The sequence below is a fragment of the Hoplias malabaricus genome, chromosome Y, assembly GCF_029633855.1.
Source record: "Hoplias malabaricus isolate fHopMal1 chromosome Y, fHopMal1.hap1, whole genome shotgun sequence".
NCBI classification, from domain to species: Eukaryota; Metazoa; Chordata; class Actinopteri; order Characiformes; family Erythrinidae; genus Hoplias; species Hoplias malabaricus.
Window position 1 is genome coordinate 70,736,921 of NC_089820.1, and position 24,536 is coordinate 70,761,456.

At 40.1% G+C, this 24,536-nt stretch overlaps 1 protein-coding gene across 1 annotated transcript; it reads left to right on the top strand.

Annotated features, from left to right (window-relative positions):
• The first annotated feature begins 8,754 nt into the window (after positions 1 to 8,754).
• On the top strand, positions 8,755 to 9,889 carry LOC136678258 (forkhead box protein L2-like). The gene has a single exon (XM_066656238.1). The coding sequence runs from the start codon at positions 8,755 to 8,757 to the stop codon at positions 9,586 to 9,588; it is 834 nt and encodes a 277-aa protein (XP_066512335.1). The 3' UTR covers positions 9,589 to 9,889.
• Positions 9,890 to 24,536: the final 14,647 nt, after the last annotated feature.

A 24,536-nucleotide genomic window follows, 5' to 3' on the forward strand; every position in this document is an offset into this window, starting at 1 on the left:
GCAGTTTAGCTAAAGATGGAGGTAAGGGGAGGCTCAAAGCCACATGCTGGCATCGGAGGCAGATTCGGGGTTTAGAGCAGTCGGAGTGGGAAACAGGTGCAACATTGGCCGTCCCGTAGCTGTTTAGCCAAAGAAGCGGGGGAATAGGAACCTGACGATGTAGACAGATGTGGGGTCTGGACACCGGTCGCTACATAAGCAGAAACCGGGGCTGCGCGGGAACTGAGGGCTCGATGAAGGCCAAACGTGGCTCCAAATATGAGGCAGAGGATCAGCAGAAATGAACCCAGAGCGGAAAAGTGAGCTCACATTGCGAAGCAGTGGAGTCAAGGTCCATCTCATTTTTACATAACTTCAAAAGGTGAGTTTATTTGAATCATTAGAGGGTTCTTCCTGTGACAGATAAAAGTGATCAAGAAGGTGTTTGAATTTAGAGCTGAGGGATGTTCCTCCGTGTGTTAGGACACCAGGAACCGACTGACCGGGGTCTGTGGGAGGGACTGAGGGACTGTCAGAGGGACAGAGGTTCTGTGGGAGGGACTAAGGGACTGAGGTCATTTCCCCACCCTTTTTCTGACACTGGATTTAAAACACGAATAATGCCCCAATACTCCTACTCGCTGTGTTTTAGGAAACACTGCTCTGCCAGTTTTCTCTCTCAGTCCTCAGGGATAAATACTGTCTCTTATTTAAAAAAAAAAAAAAAAAAAAAAAAAAACTAAATTTAATCCAACATCTTGTGTGGGTGAGGTCACATTAGAAAATCACACGTTGTGGACTCCTTCCTATAATGTGAGTTAGTGAGTGAGTGAGTGAGTTACAAGCAAGTTCTGAGGTGCATTTAAATATAAAAAGACATTTCTTCACGCAGCACACTGAACCCTATCTCGACAAAACTGCATCATGAAATAAATTTGTAACGGTGTCACATTTTTTCCTTTTCCTCAACATCATTACACCTTTGTGAAGAAGAAAAAGCAGCTGATGTTAAGGTTGGTGATGTTAGTTGACATAGGGTGATGTAGAGAAACTGATAGAAATGGACAGATACATATGTTTCAAAGGGTTTTCATAAACAGTACTTTTTCTATATAGGGCATTGCATATGAGCGAGCAGAAATCTGTTTGACTCACCGTCGGAATTTTGTGATTCTGATTTTGTCCTGCCCCATGACCCTCTAATGGCCTTTTTGTGCAGATGTGATTATGTACAACTGATGCTCCACCTGCTTTAATCAGCACTGATTCCGTTTGGAAACTACAACAAAGAGCCACACAGCTTACATGCTGAAAACACACACACACACACCAGTAGAACTAGCTGTGTTCCGTTCTTTGTGGAAGAACAGCACCACAGAACTGGCTTTGGTATGAATAGTTCATCTTCCTTGATTGAAAATAATGCAAGTGACCTTAATTTTATTTTAGTGTCTATGAATCAAACATCAGAGTCCTGTGGGCAGTGTGCTGTGGATGGCATTCTCTGAGCATTGTCCTGTGAATGGTGTCCTGTGGACAGTGTGGACAAAAACTGTCTCTATGCTGTGTCTGATGCACTTGCACCAACACAACACACACTAACACACCACCACCACGGCAGTGCAACTGCAGCACTGAGACTGATCAAACCCAAATCATACATGCTCTCTCTAGGTGTCCTAGCCACTGAAGAACAGTGTGAAATAAGAATGTATGCAGAGTAACTAATGGACTATATAGTTTGTAACTGTAGACCTACAGAGTTCCAGATGCACCATGATACTGATCAGGATTGTAGCAGTTACTGATAATGAATAAATGAATGAATGACTTGTTGTTGATTATTTAAACAGCTGGGCATTCTTGTAATTGTCAGTCAAACCATCTCTCTCCCCTAAATCATTAACATAGAAAATTATGGAAAGGAGGTGATTGATTATAAAATGCTGTCTGAATGATCATTTGTGCAAGAAAGTGGAACGCAGTCTCCTCCCCCAATATTTTTGAATGCTTTGAAGACGTAATTTTTTTTTTGTGCTCAAATGTGCTGTATTGTGCAAAAATCCAAGAGGATTATTAATGATTACTTTCTGTTTTGATTTGCATTTCTTCCCATCTGACTGAGGTTGGTATTCTTATATTGATACCCAGCACCAGTGTATACTGGTGGTTTGCTGTGGTTTGTTGAGAGTTTGGTGGCTTCATGCTTTCATGCCCTCACTAAAGCTCGCTCAGCATATCTGGCCTCGCTGATCTCCAATAATAAAAATAATCCGAGAGCACTGTTTAGTGTGTTTTCTAGAATTACAAAAAATCAAGCAGGTTCTGAACAACTAATTCCAGCAACTCTCACCAGTAAAGATTTTATGGACTTTTTTAATAATAAAATTGAGAATATTAGACAACAAACTCTAGCCACAGGATCAAATCCATCCTGGCTGCCACCTGATGTGAATGAAATAAAACATAATATAACTGCAAAAAAAAGACTTGAAACCTTTTACCCACTCCCACAATTAGAACTAGAGAAGATTATCACCTCCGCAAACTGTACAACTTGCACACTTGATGCAATTCCCACAAAGTTGCTCAAAGAAGTACTACCAGCTATTATTGATCCTCTTTTAACTATAGTAAACTCATCGCTTAGTCTGGGCCATGTACCCAAAGCTTTTAAACTAGCAGTTATTAAACCTATGATCAAGAAACCAAATCTTGATGCTAGTACACTGTCTAATTACAGGCCTATTTCTAATTTGCCATTTCTGTCCAAGATCTTAGAAAGAGCTGTGGCCCAACAACTTAGTTCATATCTACATAAGAATCATATATATGAAAAATTCCAATCTGGATTCAGGCAACATCATAGTACAGAGACAGCTCTAGTCAAGATAACAAATGATCTTCTTCTTGCCTCTGATCAAGGCCACGTATCCCTGTTGGTGCTTCTTGACCTAAGCGCAGCCTTCGATACAATAGACCACAATATTCTCATAGAAAGGTTAGAAAACATGGTTGGAATCACAGGGACAGCCCTATTATGGTTCAAATCTTACTTAACGGAACGTTATCAATTCGTAAAAGTAAACAATCTAAATTCAAATTATTCTAAAGTAAGATTTGGAATTCCACAAGGCTCTATTTTAGGACCATTATTATTTACATTATACATGTTACCGCTAGGCACAGTTATAAGAAACCATGACATTAACTTTCACTGTTACGCAGACGACACACAATTGCATATTTCAGCCAAGCCCGATGACAAACACAGATTAAAGAAAATAGAGGACTGTGTAAAAGACGTGAAAGGCTGGATGTTGCGTAACTTCCTCCTTCTAAACAGCAACAAAACAGAGGTCCTGCTTTTGGGTCCAAAAGTGACAAGAAATAAATTATCAGATTTAATTTTAAATCTAGCTAACTTTCCAGTTAAACCTGGTTCAGCAGCAAAAAATCTTGGTGTCATAATTGACCCGGATTTATCATTTGATCAACACATAGGTAGTATCACTAGGACAGCTTTTTTACATCTTCGCAATATTGCTAAGATCAGAAATGCCTTATCCCTCCAGGACGCAGAAACATTAGTACATGCCTTTATTACTTCAAGGCTTGACTACTGTAACGCACTACTGTCAGGATGCACCAGCAGCAATTTAAGAAAACTTCAACTAGTTCAAAATGCTGCAGCTAGGGTCCTCACTAAAACTAGAAAATTTGAACATATCAGCCCAGTTTAATCATCACTTCATTGGCTGCCTGTTAAATTCCGCATTGACTACAAAATTTTGTTATTAACATATAAAGCTCTACATGGGCTTGCTCCTGAATATCTTCAAGATACAATTTCCTATTATGAGCCTCCACGTTCACTCAGATCACAGAATACTGGATTTTTAAATGTTCCCAGAATTCAGAAGGCCTCAGCTGGGGGAAGAGCCTTTTCTTATAAAGCCCCCCAACTCTGGAATGATCTTCCAGAAAATGTTCGGGACTCAGACACAGTCGCAATCTTCAAATGTAGGCTAAAAACCCATTTGTTTAGTTTATCATTTGGTAGCTAATGCTCCCCCATAGATAAAGGCGGCAGATCTGGGGGGTCCATGGACACAGGGAATTATAGTAAACTGAGACGCTGGTGCTGTCGTCCCGCCGCTTCTCGCGATCACTCAGGTTTGTTGACGGTGGAGCGGAGGGATGCCAGTGTTTCAGGATGCTCCCGTGTCTGTGTGTCCTCCTGGTTCTCTCCTTTTAGTTAATGCTGTCATAGTCAGATCTGCCGGAGTCATTAGCCACACTCTGGAAATTTTCATATTTTCTACTTTACAAACACAAAACAGTTCAAAACTAATTCCATCCCTTTACATCTTTCCGAGTAAACGACTGCCCACCTGTCTGTCTGGACACTGATGGATGACTGTCGAGATCCTCCTCCACGCTTCAGACCAGCTGCCCACGCTCCAGCAACCACCAAGTGCCTTGAAGCTGTCCCTACACTGAAGTTCTCATGGACTACTAACTATCATCACCAGTAGATTGACCAGAGGAGGATGGGTCACCCCTTGTGAGCCTTGGTTCCTCCCAAGGTTTCTTCCTCAGCTAGGGGAGTTTTTCCTTGCCACTGTCGCCCTGGCTTGCTCACTTGAGGGTTTTACATTTGTCTTTACATTTCATGTCAAATCTTGTCTTACTGGAATTCTGTGAAGCTGCTTTGTGACAACATTAGTTGTGAAAAGCACTATATAAATAAATTTGATTTGATTTGATTAAAGAAATTGTGCAAGAGGAGCCATAAATGATGAAAGATGAGAAAACAAAAGAAGGGTCATTGATGGAGGAAAGAGATGAAGGGAATAAAAGATAAAATGGACAGAGGGTCAGCTGTGGGACACATCCAAGGCATAAGGTCTGCACTGACTTTATCGTCATGACAACATGATGTGATAAGATCTCCCACAATTCAATGCCACCCACATGTGGTTATAGCTTTTGTACCTAGGGACAAACTAGCAATGGAGAATTAGCTCTTGTTGCTTAGCAAGTACAGAGCATGAGGCAATCAGGTGAAGACCATGCCACACATCCTGTACTTTGAAGAGCTTGTTTTGCTTTACTGGCTAAAATAATTGGCAGGATAAGAAAATAAAGAACAAGATTACAGTACCTCATCTTTCAGAAGACTGGGGAGATCTATCTATGTTAGCAGCATACTTAGTTTGAACGATGCAGCCAATGGCGTTCATGTCCTCTCCTACAGGGGTTTGTTTTGCAGTGGCAAAAATATGGTGGACAAGCACTAAGTTGAAGCGCCATGGTACTTGCAACTTTATTTTAGGTATAACTTAAACTGGATTTAACAGACTGTTTAGACAAATAATCTGCTAGAACCATAACTTATATTTATCAAGTGTTGAGTCAGTACCACTATAACTAGGAAGCCAGGTTAGTGCCCATGATTTCTTAAAAGTTTCATAAAAATGAATATTTAGGTTTCATATTATATGTATCTTAATTTTGAATGATAGGCCATTACTTCTGGTTAGTCAGAGGTGGAGAAAATTTTGTAAGAGGTGGCAGGAAAAAAGGTCATAAGTGGACCAAGGTATGGTAACACTAAACAGTTGCAGAGTCTTTCTTGGTTCATGCTCTAAACAGTGGTTGATTTCAAAGTAGCTAAATTGCTTGTTATTGTATTTCTTTGAATGGACAGAACGTTTTATAATGTATTAAATTGTTATTACGTAAGCAAATAGTTTACATTGAAAGAAGAAAAAATAATTATGTAGTTCTGCTTCAAGAGTAAGAGCTTGAAAGTAATTCTGAAATGTTTCACATATCACTGAATATGGAGTCTGCATTACAGAAGGTCCTGTTTCTAAAGTCTGAAATAGACAGCAGATTTTTTTTACAATAACATTGACATACTTTTCTGTGGAGAAACATTATGTATATTTGTTTATGTTCATTTAAATAGTGAGAGATCATCATGAAGCACCAAAATAAGTACAGCACCAAAATCCCCATTGATTTCAGCAAAATAGAGTATAGCCCCAAGCATCATCACCCCCCCCCCCCCCCCCCCCCCACACACACACACACACACATATATGGCACTGCAGTTTAGTTTGTCTTCTGTCTTTGCGCTATAGTTAGCTATAGTCATATATTGCACACATGCTTATTTATTAAAATTCCATAAAATTACGTTTGGAGCTACTCATTTTTATATGTTTATTACATTTCTGCATGTACAGTATATGTTATAGTCATCTTTCCTCCATTATACACTGTATTGTACAGCTGTAGAGTAATTTTCTCAGCCTCATCACAAGCATTTCAGTGTGTGGATGTCCTTGGCATGATGAATATGCCAAGGAGGAATGTGTAACTCAAATAAATCTTAGTTATTTTTCCATCGATATTTATAACCCCTGGTTTTAAATATCTCATCATAATTTTTAAGTTTTTATACCTGATTTTTTGAACTATGAATGACGATTATGAAATACATTGTGTGAGCTTAGAGTTTTAATAAAAGGAACCGGAGAGCAATATTTAAGGATTAGCAGCTTTCATTCCCCACACTGCTTTATTTTTTTGTTTTCCAGCAATACCCTTTCTCATCTTGTCCCACCTGAAACAATAATGCCATTAAATGTTTAAGTTATATGTTGGGGATACAATAATTTTATGTAGTAGTTCAAGATGGATTTGAATATTATTTCATCTTCAGCTCACTGAAGGAATATCAAAATGTCTTTTTAAAAAGATACAGATTTATAAATTCATTCATCACTTAATACACCACATATCAGATTTTTCTGGAGCGCCCCGTTGGATGAGGAGTTGGGGCAGCTCATAGGCCTGATTTACAGGCCTTTTTTGAAATATGGAATGGGTAGAAGGAATTGGATGCAGAAAGGATCAATCAAGGTCTATAAAAGTGAAAAAGGTGACTCATTATACAACCAGTACATGAATACAAATAAAGAGCAATATTAATTACTCTCTGGTGGGTGGGGGTCATTGGTGGTCTGAGGAGCTATACACTGCTCTGGCAACAGATGCTTCAAAGCCAGTCGGTCTGGGTGTAGGGGTCTCTGTGTTGAAGCAGCAGGATGGGCAGATGAGTTCCCAGACTGAGGGGATTTTAGGGTCCAGGGAACAGCCCAGCCCTGGGAGGAAATGGTTTTATATAGAACTTGATGGTTCTATATAACAACTTTTAGAAAAGGGTTCTATACGGCACAAAAAAGTGTTATTCTATTATTACAATTTCAAGTTTGTAACAGTAGAGAAACCGTTTATGGTGCCATACAGAAGCCTTTTCTACAAGGTGCTCTATCTAATCTGAAGAACACTTTCATGATGCAAAGGAACCTTTAATCATGCAAAATATTCAGGGTTCTATACTGAATAATTTTCTTCACTAAAGAACCCTTGTAGGACCAACATTTTTAAGTGTGTGTAAAAAGATGTTATGTCGTTGCTACATTGTTTATATATATATATATATCCAGTTCAGGGTCTCGGTGGGTCCAGAGCATACCTCGAATCATTGGACGCAAGGTGGGAATACACCCTGGACTGTGGGAGGAAACCGGAGCACCCAGAGGAAACCCACGCGGACACGGGGAGAACACACCAACTCCTCACAGGCACGGAAAATATTTTTTAAAATATGTTATAAAATTATATGTGCCTCTTATTTCTCTAATTTGTTTTATTTTATTTCTAAATATGCATTTAATGTTAATTCAAGTAACGTTATACTTTTTGCTGCTGATCTTTCTCTGAACTTGAGAAAGTACTTAATACTTTGCTCTATTTCCACTGTCCATAACAAACTCCGTTTTAGTAATGTATTTTATTTAAATTACCTGGAGTGCACAATAAAAAAAATATGACTTATTTTTGAAAATTAATTTTAAAAATCTGTTTTTTCAAATAAACGCTTCGTATATTCATCATAATAAACAGTGTGAATACAAATGTGTAAACTAATGCCCATGTGGTTTTCAATAGAAACGTCTGTAGCAGCATCCCCACCAAATCATGCTGCAACATTTCTTCTTTTCTGTGTGTGTTCGCCCAGGGCGTCACACAAGCTAGAACCGCCACTGTGGAGACACAACACTAATTTTTTCACGTAAATAAACAAATAAAAAATAAAAAAGCTTTGGCAAAAATATATAATCACTTGGTTGAGGAATAATCATGGAATCTCTTTGTAAATACACTTTTAAAACAAAGACCAGAGCAAAGATATAAATGCAAGAATCTGAAATTATTCCTAAGATCTGAGAGAAAAAAAATGCCCATGTAGCAGTGTCTCTAAGCCACACTGATTTTACAGCACCCAACGCCTGTCTTACTGTGACAGGTTTTTCCTTTTCTCATACATTCACAATTATTTATCATTGGTTTAGCGATAATATATCCTACATCTACATGTACAATACATATTTAAAACTCTCTCTCTCGCTCGCTCTCTCTCTGTGTGTGTGTGTGTGTGTGTGTGTTTGTGTTTGTTTTTGTTTTTTTTTTGAAGGGGCGGGATTATACAAAAACTCATTCTAATTTTTTTTACAGTTTAGAAGACAGAGAAGCGCACGAAGGTCTAAATTCGCGCATGAAACGGTTTAATTGTGTTTAAACCGCGCGCATTCTGGAACAGAACCCGGACCTCAGACCGAACCTGAGACTCGAGTTAATCTAACCTTTAATCCAAGTCTGGCCATATTTATTTGTTTGTTTGGGAAAGGAACTAAAATGATGAGAACATATCTGTGTGCAGAGAAGAGCGCGACGGGACCGATGGACACAACCTCGAGCGCGGAGATGGAACAGCACATGGGGAAAGAGAAAGGGGTCGCCATTTTAGAGGAGCGCGCGGAGAAGCGGGACTTTGCGCAGAAGCCGCCCTACTCGTATGTGGCCCTGATAGCGATGGCGATACGAGAGAGTTCGGAGAAGCGCCTGACGCTGGCGGGCATTTACCAGTACATCATCAGCAAATTTCCCTTCTACGAGAAGAACAAGAAAGGCTGGCAGAACAGCATCCGCCACAACCTCTCCCTTAATGAGTGCTTCATCAAGGTTCCGCGCGAAGGCGGCGGCGAGCGTAAAGGCAACTACTGGACCCTAGACCCCGCGTGTGAGGACATGTTCGAGAAGGGCAATTACCGGAGGCGTAGGCGCATGAAGCGGCCGTTCAGGCCACCGCAGTCGCACTTTCAGCCTGGGAAGTCTCTGTTCGGCGGCGCGGACGCTTACGGCTATCTGCCGCTGCAGCAAGGTTTCGGACAGTGGTCGCTGCCGCAGACGCCCTCATCGATGTCCAGCGGGCCGTACTCTCGCGTGCATACCATGTCTTTACAGGAATTTAACGGTATGCACCCTCATCATCCTTACACTCATCATCACCCGCACCAGTACCCTCAGCCGCCCCAGCTCAGCCCTGTCACCGCCGCATCGCCTCCGGGTTCAATTGGCACTAACTCCGGGCTGCAGTTCGCGTGCTCGCATCAAACCGCGGAGTTCTCAATGATGCAGCGCCCGTACTGGGAGAACGTGCGCAAAGTGCCGACAAGGATAGATCTATAACCGATCTAGAACCTTCAGAAACATATTCACCTGTTTTATCTAAATGCGAAATTTGAGAAATGTTTTGTTCCTATTGGAATTTTCCGTTTCACCATGATGATAATAATGCTACCTCTCGCATGCAAACATGTTGGCGTCACCAGTCAAACAACACGTTTTAACACTGAGCTCAAACATAAATAAGTTCAAATTAACTCTATATAAACGCAAGTACAAATTTCTGAAACTTTTAGAATAAGACGCCTTTTACTCTCTAACAGTAATGCATTTATAAACATTTAGAAAATTCGTAGGTATTCAAAACAATTCACAAGCACAATTACTTTTTAATATATTAAATCTTTAATATATCTGTTGAGCTGTTCTCTTCTCACAGATTTAAAACTGATCTGTTCACATATTTCTCCTCAAAGTGGAACGAAAAATTCCAAAATAAGCGCGGAGCTAAGCTCTGCAAATCTCTAAACTGCAATAGCTCTGTGGGACATTGAGGACTGAGCACTGAACTCGAGCCCGAGGTGTGTTTTGATGGAATTATAATGAACTCACATATACTTAAATGTATTTAAATAACTGTGGATACCCTGGTTTAAAAAAAAAAAAAGATAAAATTACACCTGCTCAGTTTTTCCTGATTGTTCTGGACTGAAACTGCAGCATTTTCAATAAAACGCATTGTTTTCCGTTATTATTATTATTGTTATTATTATTATTATTATTTTTATTATTTATTTTTTATTGCTTTTGTTGTTGTGCTTAAATATTTTAACGCTTCTTGTTTATGTCCACACAATTCAGCTGTTGCTTTAAAACCAAGAGTAAGTTCAAACCTAAATTCTAAATTATTCTTACTTAAATTCTTATACTAATGAAAATTATATATATAAAAAAAATGACGAAAAATGATGACGTTAATGTTTTTTAAATATGTGCTTATGGTTTTTTTTTTGGTTTTTTTTTACTGGAATCATCACAGCTGAGTTTGAGTCATTCATATATATATATATATATATATATATATATATATATATATATATATATATATATATATATATATATATATATTTTAATATCATCACAAACGTTTTATAAATCACCAAATTAAGAAATTAATAAAATTATAAACAAACGAAGGTTTATTTTTTCATTTTTGTTATTCTGTAAAGCTGCTTTGCGACAAATTTAATTGTAAAAATTGCTATATTTTTATTGATTGATTGATTCCTGCAGTTTAGCAGTGTATGTGTGCGTGCAATTGAAAATATAAACAATGGATGTGTTACACCCATAACATTCAATAATATATATATTACATATATTACTTACTTTTTAAAATAAATCGCATGATTCCCGCACGAACCAATAGTTCACATATCAATACTAATACTGTAAAAACATTAACAAAGCGCAATAACAGCTGTGTTTGAGGTGTAATTTAATGTGACTCTGAATCACATGCGAGTGCTCTCTCAGCTTCATTTTGTCTGTACAGGTGTGTATGTTGGGGTGTGTGATATATTGTTTTGTGTAGAATGACTAAAATCGCGCACAGAGAACGGTTCAGGAACGTGGAACAGGGGTGCGTTTCCCTTACATCGACGGAATTAGCATTGAACTAACGTGGTACGATGCATCGTTAAATTAACCAACATCTGAAGTCCGACCGTTTCCCAAAACCGTCAAACTTTGTTAGTACCACAGTAGTTTGAACCATGTTGGTTTAAACCACCGTAGTCCAAACTACAATGGTTCCAGGCGTGTTTGGTCTGGCTTTCACAGAAACTTGCAAAAACTCACGTATTTTGTAAAATTATGCGAAAATATGAGATTTGTGACCGAAATTTTTCATATTGTAATCATATATGAACAGCAGCTAAAAGAATAACGTTACTTGAATTAAAAAATAAATGCATATTTTACAATTAAACAAAAGAAATACCAGTGATAATAGACAACGATTGTTTTGTAACAAAACAATATATTTAACATATATTTTTTATAATAATAAATACACTGAAATGTTTTTTTTATAAATATTTATAAATATGACGGCAAGAAATCTTAGCAGTGATACTCATTGGTGCAGTGGGCTACACATTAAAAACCCCACATTTCTATGTCGCACAGAGGTGGGTTCGAGACAATTTTTGTCGTCTTTATAACAGCAACTGAAGGTCTCATTGATGAAACATTGATTCAATAAAGTACTGTAAAGTATGTTGCCTCTTCTGATATATACATATATGTAGTATATACCAACATGATAACATCTTTTTACATACACTCACTCACTCACTCACTCACACACACACACACACACACACACACAAATTGTTAAAGTGTCAGTTGTACTCTCTCTTTTTTCATCCTTTGTTTGAAATTTTTTTTGTTTGTTTACCTCTGAGTGAGTCCTGTAGTAGGTAAACTGTTAAGAGCAGGTGGGGAATCTGTGAGAAAACAACTGCTTTGTTTATGCCCTAATTGCAGACTTAAAAATGGTTCTATAATGGTTTGTTAGCAAAGAAAACGGTTCTACACAAAAAACTTGAAGAAGCTTTGTATGAATAAAGGTTCCTTTGCATCATGAAAGTGTTCTTCAGATTGATGAAGAACGTGTTATAGATGGTTCTATATAGCACCTTGTAGAAAACGCTTCTGTATGGCACCATAAACGGTTCATTTATTGTTACAACTTTGGATATCTACAAAAGAGTTTTGACTAGTGACAATTGTATTTTGAATTTAATATATATGCATTTACAATCCGACTAGTACGAACAGTCATTTAAGATATCTACATTTATATTGTGACTCAAAATGTATTTTAAGATATCTCTAATGAGGTCAGCGAATTCGTCATTTGATGAGTCATAAATCCTGTATTAGTATTAAAGATATCTCAAATTCAAATTCGACTAATCAAAAAATACATTTATATATCTAAATCTGAATTGAAGTCATTGCAAGTATTAGTCCCACCATGTGCCGCAACAGTTGACAGGTGTGTTAATTTTAACCGAATTTGGGCTTATTTCTCTCTAAAGTCGCTTACATCGTAATGACACCAGCCAATGCTCCATCTATAACCGAATAACTGAAATGTGCAGACGTTTATTTACAGGGACTGGGGAAATACAGAATAAATCTACAACGCTGAAGTTGGCTTCTTATTGAGGTATTCTGTTCCACGTTAAATGGTGCAGTAATTGCAGTCTGTCGCCAATATATGAACATGACTTCCATACTTTGAAAATATTAAGTTTGGCTTTTATCTGTATGAAGCAAGCTCAAAAAGGCAATAACACTTTAGAAACAAATTCAACAAAGCAACCCACGACTACAAATATTTGTGACTTTACTATACGTGTAAAACCAAAGTCCGCTATAATATGCAGACCTGGCAACTTTTACAAGGCGCTACAGTGGGCTCCCAGTAAACAAGGAACGTCCCTAGACGTTCAAAATAGGTCTAAAAGTAGTCTGTCCGCCAAGGACATATGTTAAACGTCAATGGACGTCCAAAATCCATCTTAATAAGTTAGTTAAGTGGTGACCAATCGATAACGTCAGTGGACGTCCAAAACGCGTTTTATACAAGTAATTTATTTCGGGACCAATTAACAACGTCAATGGACGTCCAAAATACGTCTAATAGTCGTCTTTTCAATGTCTGTGTTTGGACTTTGGTCTTTTCAACTTTCATTTTCAACCTTAAGAGAACGTTGATTAGACGGCAGTCATTACGTTATTTCAACGTTGAATCAACGGCTAATTGTTTACTGGGCTATGTAAGTCAGCTACGTTTTAGTCAGAATAATAATTTAAGATATCTACAATCACATTCTGACAAGTCAGAATTATCATTTAAGATATCAGAAGTGCAAGGTATTGCAAGCCGTTTTAATAATTTTTTTCTTGATATCAATCATTCAATTTACACATGTGGAAATTTCTTACTAGTTAAAAAGCTATTTTTACTAGTGTGAATTTAAATCTTACTAGTAAGAATTCAATTTCCATTAATGATTATTTCATTTTTTATATCAAAAATTTATTTTTACTAGTAAAATCTTTATATTTACTTGTAAATATTATTTTTCTTGATATCAAAAAACAAATTATCACTAGTAGAAATTATATTTTTGATATCAATAATTAATTTTTTACTAGTAAAAATTCAATTGAAATTGTTAAAAAAAATTATTTTAACTAATACCAATTGAAATTTAACATGTTCTGATGTTATTAGATTGATTTGCACGTGGCCAAGAAGGTGGAGACCTTGTTGCATTGGGCTTTTCTTAAAGAGACATTTAACTCTGGCAATGGCAGACCAGGTCCATTCGCATATTATGAGGAGAGTCAGACTCATTGAAAGAAACTTCCAGCAAAACAGAGATGGATGCCTACGTGATATTAATATTATTGAGACTTTCATATAATCTCATTAATCTCTGTCGTATTGAGTGTCTTTTGAACCTGGAGACTTTCACAGAATTGTTTGTGAGTCTGACAGCATTAAAGTCTTCTATAACTGCTGATTTGCCCACTGCTTCGTACTCTACTCAGCGTCACTGGTATGCAAACTAATACTACTATGTAGGCCTACTGCATAAATGTATGCATTTAAAAACTTTAGATTGGTCTGTGACGGTTTTGAACATTGCATTGGTTCAGTATGTTGTTTGCATGGGATATTACAGGCTCCCGTGGCAGACCCAGAGTTGATGTGTCAAGAGAGCAGCTGGAACTCTTGCTGAACCAAGGATTTAAGGTGAAGGCAATGGTTCTGCTTCTTGGTTGCTCATCATCTTTCATTTACAGAAAACTTCGATCTCTAGGCATTTCAATCAGACAAAGATTTACTTGCATCAGTGACAGTGATCTTGAACAGCATGTAAGGATATTCCATCAGCAACATCTCAAATCAGGTTGTGAGGTAGGCAGAACATTACTGTATTTGTGTTGTCCATTAGATAATTTGTAAGCATTTTGTGGAAAACTGTAGCCTGTCTTGGTAGATGATGAGGGGCTATCTTTCTGCTGCGGATATACATGTACCTCGACAAAGGGTGCCTAATACACTGAACAGAAATGAGCCAGCAGCAGCTGCACAAAGGTGGTGCAATGTTATTGCAAGGCGCACTTACCACATACAATTTGCGAACAGTCTATGGCACATCGATGGACATATGCGTCTCATTACGGTAAATTATTATTTTGTAATTTGTGTAATAAAATGTTGTGCAAGTATTTTGATATATTCATGTGATAGTGTATAAATAGAACACTCTGGTCTATTCACAGGTGGGGCATTGTGACGCATGGTGGTATAGATGGATATTCACGGGTCTTCACGTACCTGACCCCCAGTACAGACAACACTGCCCTGACGGTTCTGGCTCACTTTGTTCGGGCAACCTGTCAGTATGGACTTCCATCAAGGGTCAGATCAGATCATGGGGATGAAAATACACTGGTCGCACTTTTAGTGAACCTATTGAATGGGAAGAGGCAGCCGTATTACTGGGCTATCAATCTACAATCAACGAATCGAACGCCTCTGGAGGGATGTGTTCACACATATCATCCATTACTATTACAACTTGTTTTACTTTTATGAGGATGAAGGCCTTCTGGAACCAGACAATGAAATCCATAAATACTCACTCCAAATAGTGTACCTGCCAGAAATTAGAGAGAGATTGAGCACTTTCAGAAATGCATGGAACAACCACAATATACGCAGCGAAACTTATTGCACCTCTAAACAAATGTGGCTGGGGGGCATGATTGGTAACCAGCCAGTAGACAGCACTGCAATCAATAATGTCTTTGGTGAGAACCAATACAGTGAGGACAACTTGGAAACACTACTGGCACAACATGGTGTGCAGCTACAGCAGTTAGAAACAGAGGAGGAGGTCTTTGGACAGGCAGTAGTAGTGAGGCCACCACACATTAACCTTAACCAAGAACAACAATAGATGCTTCAGGATGTCCTGACAAGAATTACATACTTGAAAGACAAATATGTAACTTGCTATAGAGAGATTACTGTTATGCTTTCAGCATAATGCTTTCTGACATTTTAGCTAAAAAATCTGATAAAGAATGTACAACATATATAGCATCACTGCATAATCCTTGTTAGAATGGGAACAAGAAGCAGACTGATAATTTCCCAGTTTTCTTCATGTACATACTACGCAGAGAATCCATGTCAATTACAATAGCAAAGATTTATTAAACTTTTGTTCCTGTAACATGTACATAGACAGAAATGTAAAACTGTAATATCCCAACAGAAAATGAAAAAGTTAAAACAGTACTAAAAGGTCAAAATAAATGCTAAAAAAAAAAAAAACTTTCAGTCTCAAGGTGACTTTTAAACTGTATAACAATGCATAAAATAACTAAAGCAGACTCAATACACCTCAGACAGCTCTGGAAATAAAAGTTGTTTGAAAATGATATTCCTCAGGTCAACATATGAAAATAACTATGGGAATATTTCAACCTGTTATTTCAAACTTACTACAGCCAGCTAGAGATACAACCTAAATTTTACCAAATCCTAATGACCCCATTACAACATCAGTCATCAAATTTAGCAGCTCATTTTCGCCCTGTACACCACGAGGAAGGAACAGCGTCACAGAACAGGTTGAGGCATAAGGAAAACACTGCGGTTAAGCCAGCCGCCGTTTGAGAAAACACGGTTAAACTAGCCGCACGTCAGATTTTAGTGCGCGTATACTAGTGACAAACCGGTAATACTCAATGAGCGTGAAGACCTGAGCTTAGCCCTTCATTTTAAAGAAAGTAACAGCATTTAACCGGTTTATATATTGGTCATTTCTAGTAAGTAGTCCAAACAACCAACAGATATCAGTTCAGGGTTTACTACACTATGTATCCATGAAGTATGAAGTGATTTTACTGCATAGTTTTTGAGTAAATGATATTCAAAATCCCTATAATGGTTGTGTGGACTACTTATAAGAAATTACCATATTATAAAGCAGTGAACTTGACTCATGTTAAAAAACAATGGACAACTATGGGGACTTTGAATGTCATTTACATAAAAACTATACAGTAAAATCATCTCATACTTCATAGATAGATAGTGTAGTAAACCCTGAACTGATATCTGTTGATTGTATGGACTGCTTACTAGAAATGACCAATATATAAACCGCTTAAATGCCGTTACTTTTGCTTTAAAATGAAGGGCATAAGCGCAGGTCTTCACGGTCATTGAGTATTACCGGTTTGTCACTAGTATACGCGCATTAAAATTTGACGTGCGGCTAGTTTAACCGTGTTTTCTCAAACGGCGGCTGACTTAACCGCAGTAGGAAACTGACTGCCCCTTATCTCCTGCTCATAAAGTTTTATTTGAAGTTGCTGGGGAAAACCAAGGGGTGGTACTGCATCTGCTCCCATAACAAACACTAATAGGTCCTCAAAGGTGAAAGGAGCTTCTTTTTCTGTTAAAATGGACAGACAGACATGCACAAGTAAACAAAAAAACATCAGGAATCTATTTTTAATAGTGGCTCAGTTTTGATGTTGTGAACATTTTGTGTACTGTAGTTAAATACTGTTCCATGATAACATCAATTCTAGTGTTGTACTATTGTGTTTAATGACAAAGTATTGAGATACATTTCTAGTATTGGTATACCATGCAACACTAATCAATACTGTTTATTTTTCAATTGTAAACATAGCAAAACATGGCTACAATATTGCCTTAGATGTACCTTTCACCAGTATCAACTTCATAAGGACAACATGGATTATACCTTGTACACTGTTGAGTAGATATTCCCATGCAAACATGGTGTCCTCTTCTGCTTCCTTGTTATTTGTGCCCTCATCACTCCAAATGACATCAAAAAGACAGCGAAAGGCAGCCCTTGTCAGTGGTCCCTCTGTATGTGTAAACTGGCACTGAAATTCTTTCCAGTACCTCTCCACGGTTGCCCAAAGTCTGCCACATGAGTTGATTCCTTGTTTAAACTGCTCCACCATGTTTGCAGTTCTGAAACATGAATAAGCAAATTAAACCTTTGCACTAAATTAATAAAATTAATGGTCAGAAGTGATGATTATATTACAGATGTAATATAATCCGGGATACCGAGGATGAGCAATCGATTCTGTCTCCAATCGAACCAACATCTAACCAATCAAATTACGCGCCACTGGTCACGTGACGGTGGTGCTTGCAGCTACAGGAGGTAGTGATGGGAATTTCGGCTCTTTTTGGGGAGCAGGCTCTTTTGGCCTAAATGGCTCTTTGATTTACCACTTATTTCCACTGGTACAGAACAATATTACCTACATTTTACATGACTATATGGACAAAATATTATTGTTCAATATTCAAAATAATAAATAGTGTTGCAATGGCCAATTGTTTTTATGGCTTTCTTGTAATAATTCACTGATTGCACTCACACATTCAATTGTATAAATAACTGGGTTTTTATTTAAACACCTCAATAAAAAATCACTTGTAAACTCTGAAATATAGCCAATGGAACCCAAAAGGTAGGTATTACAAAATAGCTTATTAAATTAAATAATCATCCATTTCTGGGTAATAAAATAAACACATGTTCTGCAAAGTGCAAAACAGCAGCATTCGACGGTAGTGATTAAAACAACCACAACTGTCAACAAACATTTAACTATTTCTTGGAAGGCAGATTGGCATTCAGGAAAACCAAGTGTCTCAGCTCGGAGGGTTGGAGGTTTGGAGCTTGCTTGTTGTTCTCTGATTGGTTGAATGACAAGCCTTAGAAAAAAATGGCTCGGTCTTAGACGGGAACCGGCTCTCATCGTTCACTTACAAGAGCCGGCTTTTTGAACCGGTTCGTTCGCGACCGACACATCACTAACAGGAGGGCAGTAGCTATGGCGGGAAACTTGAGCGGCGCCTCGTCGGTGAGTGCATTTACTCCTTTATTTGCATTTTGTGGTGTTTGTAAGATTCAGTAAGATTTAGTAACTAACGCGCTGCACATTAACAGACTTCTATAGAAGAGATTTTATACGCGGAGATTTTAATGAAGCAGCGGCTGTAAAATGTGCATTATTTAAACGTTATTAATCGTGGCTTATTTTCGCTGACGTTGCTCACAGGTATGAGGCAGTAATTAAATTGGCAAACAATAGTTAGAGTAAAATAGTTAAATAACCAGATATTTCACTGTACCCAAAGTATTTAATAGAGACCTACAAGAACATATGACCAAAGTCCATGTTTTAGTTAGCTAGCTAGATAATAAAGTTTGGTTACGTTTAGCCGTTTAAAATGTCATCTTTTTACTGCTAATGTGTAATATTTTTATTCTTGTCTGTGCTGTACTTGTGATGCCAGGGTAGTCAGGATGAAATTGTACAGTCGGCCAGACGCCTATTGGATTTACTAAGATAGTCTGAAAGAGAACGAAGCACAGCCAGTTTTGATGTCACACATCAAGATATGGTGTTAGTATTAAATTTCAAGTCTTGTACAAATTGTTTATTTATACATATTCACTTTTGATTAATTGATGTTAATAAATACTATTGGGTACAATCCTGCAGACATCAGAGGCAGGAAGACCACAGCCCTTCAGCCAGAAACACCATCCTTTCAAATGGAAATGGCCAGGTAAATCTTAAAGGACAAGTTTCCTATTTTAAATGCTGTTAATATGTACAGGCAAAATTTCATCTGTTATTTACAGTAATTAATGATTTCTATAGTTTTGTGTTGCACATTCTTCTTTCCAATATTCCAAACTTTAGAAAACTTTGGAAGGAAGCATTTTAATGTTTTGTGACCATTCAGTAAAATATAAACAAAGCAATAATATGAAGATCTAATGTGTAATGGCTAATGTAATTTGGGGGGGAAATGTCATGGTTTTAAAGACCAGAATGATTGCCTGTTGTATCTGGTGAGAGTTTAAGTTTTTCAAGTTCATCTTTGTCATGCAAGACACAAATGTTATCATTGTCATCTTTTCATGTGATTATGGAAAAAAAGATAAAGTTATAAAACTGAGTTCATGTTTTAGTATTATTATTTTATATTGGTCCTTTCCAGGTATTTTTTCCAAGAGCAGAGGAAAGAGGCGATTTCCTGCAGCAAGTCTTGTTCCTGCCAAGAGACTTAAACCACTTGAAGTGACTTTCTGTTTGCAGCCAAAACAGTGTGAAAAGACTCCAAAAAAGCAGGAAGAAATAGTTCATATGCAGTCAGGTTTGGGCCATAGGACTGCTCATTTAGATGAGAACACAACACATGAAGAGGTAGTAAAATACAGTTTTGTTGGCTAGCTGTATAGTAAAACATATATACTGTTAATTACATTAAATTAAACAATTATGTAAATTAATTGTGGGCACGCATGCACAAATCTCAGATTGATGTTGATCCAAATGTTTGCTCAAATAAAATTATCAAAACTCTGCATTAAGGGTTAGTGTTAATTAGGAGTTAGAACACCTAGAGACTGAACTCCTGAACACCTAGAAACTGAGACTGGACTGAAGAAGTGCACACACACACACACATTTCTTCACGCAAACACTGGTCTGTTGGACTGAAAATGAGTGTACTGTTTACACATATCCTGTTTACATCATGGTTACATCCAGTTACCGTTTACAGCACAAATACACTTTAAACTGCAGTGTCTCCTCTGTATTGTTTTGTGTTCTATGTCTTTTGCACTTTAATGTGTGTGTTTTATGTTTGCACTAGCTTTGCACTAGTTGCACTTTAATGTTGTGTATTGTCTTATGTAGAACCTTGGTCCTGGAGGAACGCCATTTCGTTTCACTGTGTACTGTAAACACTGTATACTGCTGAAATGACATTATGTAATGCACAGTTACTTTATACTAACAGATGGTACACAAAAAATAAACTTTAAGATTTCTTCAAATTAATCACTATATTTATTATTAAGCGTATCTTTCTTGAATTTGTTACATAACTGTACATTAGTAAATGCAAATTAATTGTTAAATTGTTAGAATTGTGTTTCATTCATTCATTCATTATCTGTAACCGCTTATCCAATTCAGGGTCGCGGTACAATTGTGTTTGTAAAGGCCAATTAAAAAAACTTTTGTACAATACAAATTTATGTTCATCTGGACATTAGTCAAAAGAAGTCTACTTACTACTTGATATGTCTACCATTAAGAGTTTGCAATCTATTTTGTGCTCTGCAATGTATGCTACAGGTGGATGGGGAAGCCAAAAACTCTCTCTTGTGGCTCCTGATGACACTGACTACACAGGCAGAAGTTTGAAGGCTGCCAGTCGTGGGGGTGATAGTCTGTTCATAGCCCCAATTCAAGACAAACTTAGCACAGATCATCTACAACTAACAGATCAAGCATTCAGTAGCATGCCAAAAGTCACATGTCAGAAGTGTGGAGTCGCAATTCCCCTGCAGCTCTTAAAAGAACACATCAAGACCTGTGCTGTCATTGATATTAGCAGTGATGACAACCAGGTTAATGTGGATTGCAGTGTGCTTGAAGAGAGTAAATTAAGTGCATTATATATCCATACAGACACGGATGAAAAAGAGGAAAACATGGACACAGCCTCCCTTGCCCGGAGCAGGGTTACCGGGGCCTCACCCTGGAGCCAGGCCTGGGGGAGGGGCTCCTTGGCGAGCGCCTGGTGGCCAGACTTTCACCTATGGGGTCCGGCCGGGCTTAGCCCGAAGGAGATACATGGGTCCACTCTCCCATGGGCCCACCACCTGTGGGAGAGGTAGTATTTCGCAATGCTCCGGGTCTGGTTCATTGTGGATCGGGTGGCGGTCGGGGTCGGGGGCCCTGGTGTTCTGATCCTCGGTTACTGAAACTGGCTTTTGGAACATGGAACGTAACCTCTCTGGTGGGAAAAGAGCCTGAGCTGGTGCGCGAGGTTGAGAGGTACCGGCTAGATATAGTTGGGCTCACCTCGACACACAGTATGGGCTCTGGAACCAATCTCCTTGAGAGGGGCTGGATGCTCTTTCACTCTGGAGTTGCCCAGGGTGAGAGGCGTAAGGCAGGTGTGGGCTTACTCATAGCCCCCCGGCTTAGCGCCTGTACGTTGGGGTTTACCCCAGTGGACGAGAGGGTAATTTCCCTGTGCCTTCGGGTTGGGGAAAGGGTTCTGACTGTTGTTTGTGCTTATGCACCGAACAGCAGTTCAGAGTACCATGCCTTCTTGGGGACCCTAGAGGGAGTGCTGGAGAACACTCATTTTGGGGACTCCATTGTTCTGCTGGGGGACTTCAACGCTCACGTGGGTAATAACAGTGAGACCTGGAGGGGCGTGATTGGGAGGAACGGCCCCGCTAATCTGAACCCGAGTGGTGTTCAGTTATTGGATTTCTGTGCTCGTCACAGTTTGTCCATTACGAACACCATGTTCGAACATAAGGGTGTCCACAAGTACACCTGGCATCAGGACACCCTAGGCCACATTTCGATGATCGACTTTATAGTCGTATCATCTGACCTGCGGCCATATGTTCTGGACACTCGGGTGAAGAGAGGCGCTGAGCTGTCAACTGATCACCACCTTGTGCTGAGTTGGATCAGATGGCGGGGGAGGATGCCGGACAGACCTGGCAGGCCCAAACGTGTGCTGAGGGTTTGCTGGGAACGTTTGGCAGAGGAACCTGTCAGAAAGATCTTCAACTCCCACATCCGGCAGAGCTTCGACTGCATCCCGGGGGAGGCTGGTGACATTGAGTCCGAGTGGGCCATGTTCCGGACCTCCATTGTTGAGTCGGCTGAACGGAGCTGTGGCTGCAAGGTTGTCGGTGCCTGTCGGGGTGGCAATCCCCGCACTCGGTGGTGGACACCCCGGGTGAGGGGGGCTGTCAAGCTGAAGAAAGAGTCCTATCAAGCCTGGTTGGCTCAGGGGACTCCGGAGGCAGCCGACAGGTACCGAGGAGCCAAGCGGCTTGTGGCCTCGGCAGTCGCTGAGGCAAAAACTCGGGTGTGGGAGGAGCTCGGTGAGAACATGTAAAAAAACGACTTTCGGTCGGCTCCAAGAAGTTTCTGGCAAACCGTCAGGCGACTCAGGAGGGGAAAGCAGTTTTCCACCAACACTGCATATGGTTGGGGTGGGGAACTGTTGACCTCGACTGGGGACGTCACCACACGGTGGAAGGAATACTTTGAGGATCTTCTCAATCCCACCAGCACGTCTTCCGCAGAGGAAGCAGAGCTTGGGGCTCGTCTATCACTGGGGCTGAAGTGGCCAAGGTGGTAGGGAAACTCCTTGGCGGTAGGGCCCCGGGGGTGGATGAGGTTCACCCCGGGTTCCTCAAGGCTCTGGATGTTGTGGGGCTGTCCTGGTTGACACGTCTTTGCAACGTCTCTTGGACATCGGGGGCAGTGCCTCTGGACTGGCAGACTGGGGTGGTGGTTCCCCTTTTCAAAAAGGGGGATCGGAGGGTGTGTTCCAACTATAGGGGGATCACACTCCTCAGCCTCCCCGGTAAGGTCTATGCAGGGGTACTGGAGAAGAGAGTCCGACTGATAGTTGAACCTCGGATCCAGGAGGAACAATGCGGATTCCGCCCCGGTCGTGGAACACAGGACCAGCTCTTTACCCTTGCTAGGATCCTGGAGGGTGCATGGGAGTTTGCTCAACCAGTCTACATGTGTTTTGTGGATCTGGAGAAGGCATTCGACCGTGTCCCTCGGGGTATTCTGTGGGGGGTGCTCAGGGAGTATGGGGTACTGGGCTCTTTGTTACGAGCTATCCAGTCCCTGTACAAACAGAGCAGGGATTGGTCTGGTTCGTATGGCTGGCAGTAAGTCCGACTGGTTTCCAGTCAGAGATGGACTCCGTCAGGGCTGCCCGTTGTCACCGGTTCTGTTCACAATTTTTATGGACAGAATTTCTCGGCGTAGCCAAGTGGCGGAGGGTGTCCGGTTTGGTGGTCTCAGGATTCCATGTCTGCTTTTTGCAGATGATGTGGTCTTGTTGGCTTCATTGAGCTGGGACCTCCAGCTCTTGCTGGACCAGTTTGCAGCCGAGTGTGAAGCGGTAGGGATGAGGATCAGCACCTCCAAGTCCGAGTCCATGGTACTCAGCCGGAAAAGGGTGGAGTGCTCTCTCCAGGTTGGAAGTGAGATCCTGCCTCAAATGGAGGAGTTTAAATACCTCGGGTCTTGTTCACGAGTGAGGGAAAGATGGAGCGTGAGATTGACAGGCGGATCGGTGCAGCGTCAGCAGTAATGCGGGCTCTGTACCGGTCCGTTGTGGTGAAGAGAGAGCTGAGCAAAAAAGCAAAGCTCTCGATTTACCGTTCAATCTACGTCCCAACCCTCACCTATGGTCACGAGCTTTGGGTAGTGACCAAAAGAACGAGATCGCGGGTACAAGCGGCTGAAATGAGTTTTCTCCGCAGGATGTCTGGACTCTCCCTTAGAGACAGGGTTAGGAGCTCGGACATCCGGGAGAGACTCGGAGTGGAGCCGCTGCTCCTCCACGTCGAGAGGAGCCAGTTGAGGTGGTTCGGGCATCTGGTTCGGATGCCTCCTGGACGCCTTCCTGGAGAGGTGTTCCGGGCATGTCCAACGGGGAGGAGGCCCCGGGGCAGACCAAGAACACGCTGGAGAGACTATATGTCTCGACTGGCCTGGGAACGCCTCGGTATACCCCCGGAGGAGCTAGAGTCGGTGGCTGGGGAGAGGGAGGTCTGGGTTTCTTTGCTTCGACTGCTTCGCCCGCGACCCGGACCCGGATAAGCGGTGGATAATGGATGGATGGATGGATGGATGGATGGATATAGTAATACATTTCATAAATGTTCAACATTAATTTGAAAATAACGCTGCTGTTCTTGCTTGTAACTTGTATATTATTGTTGCCTTTAATATCTATGCAGCAATGTCCTTTGTGCATAAAA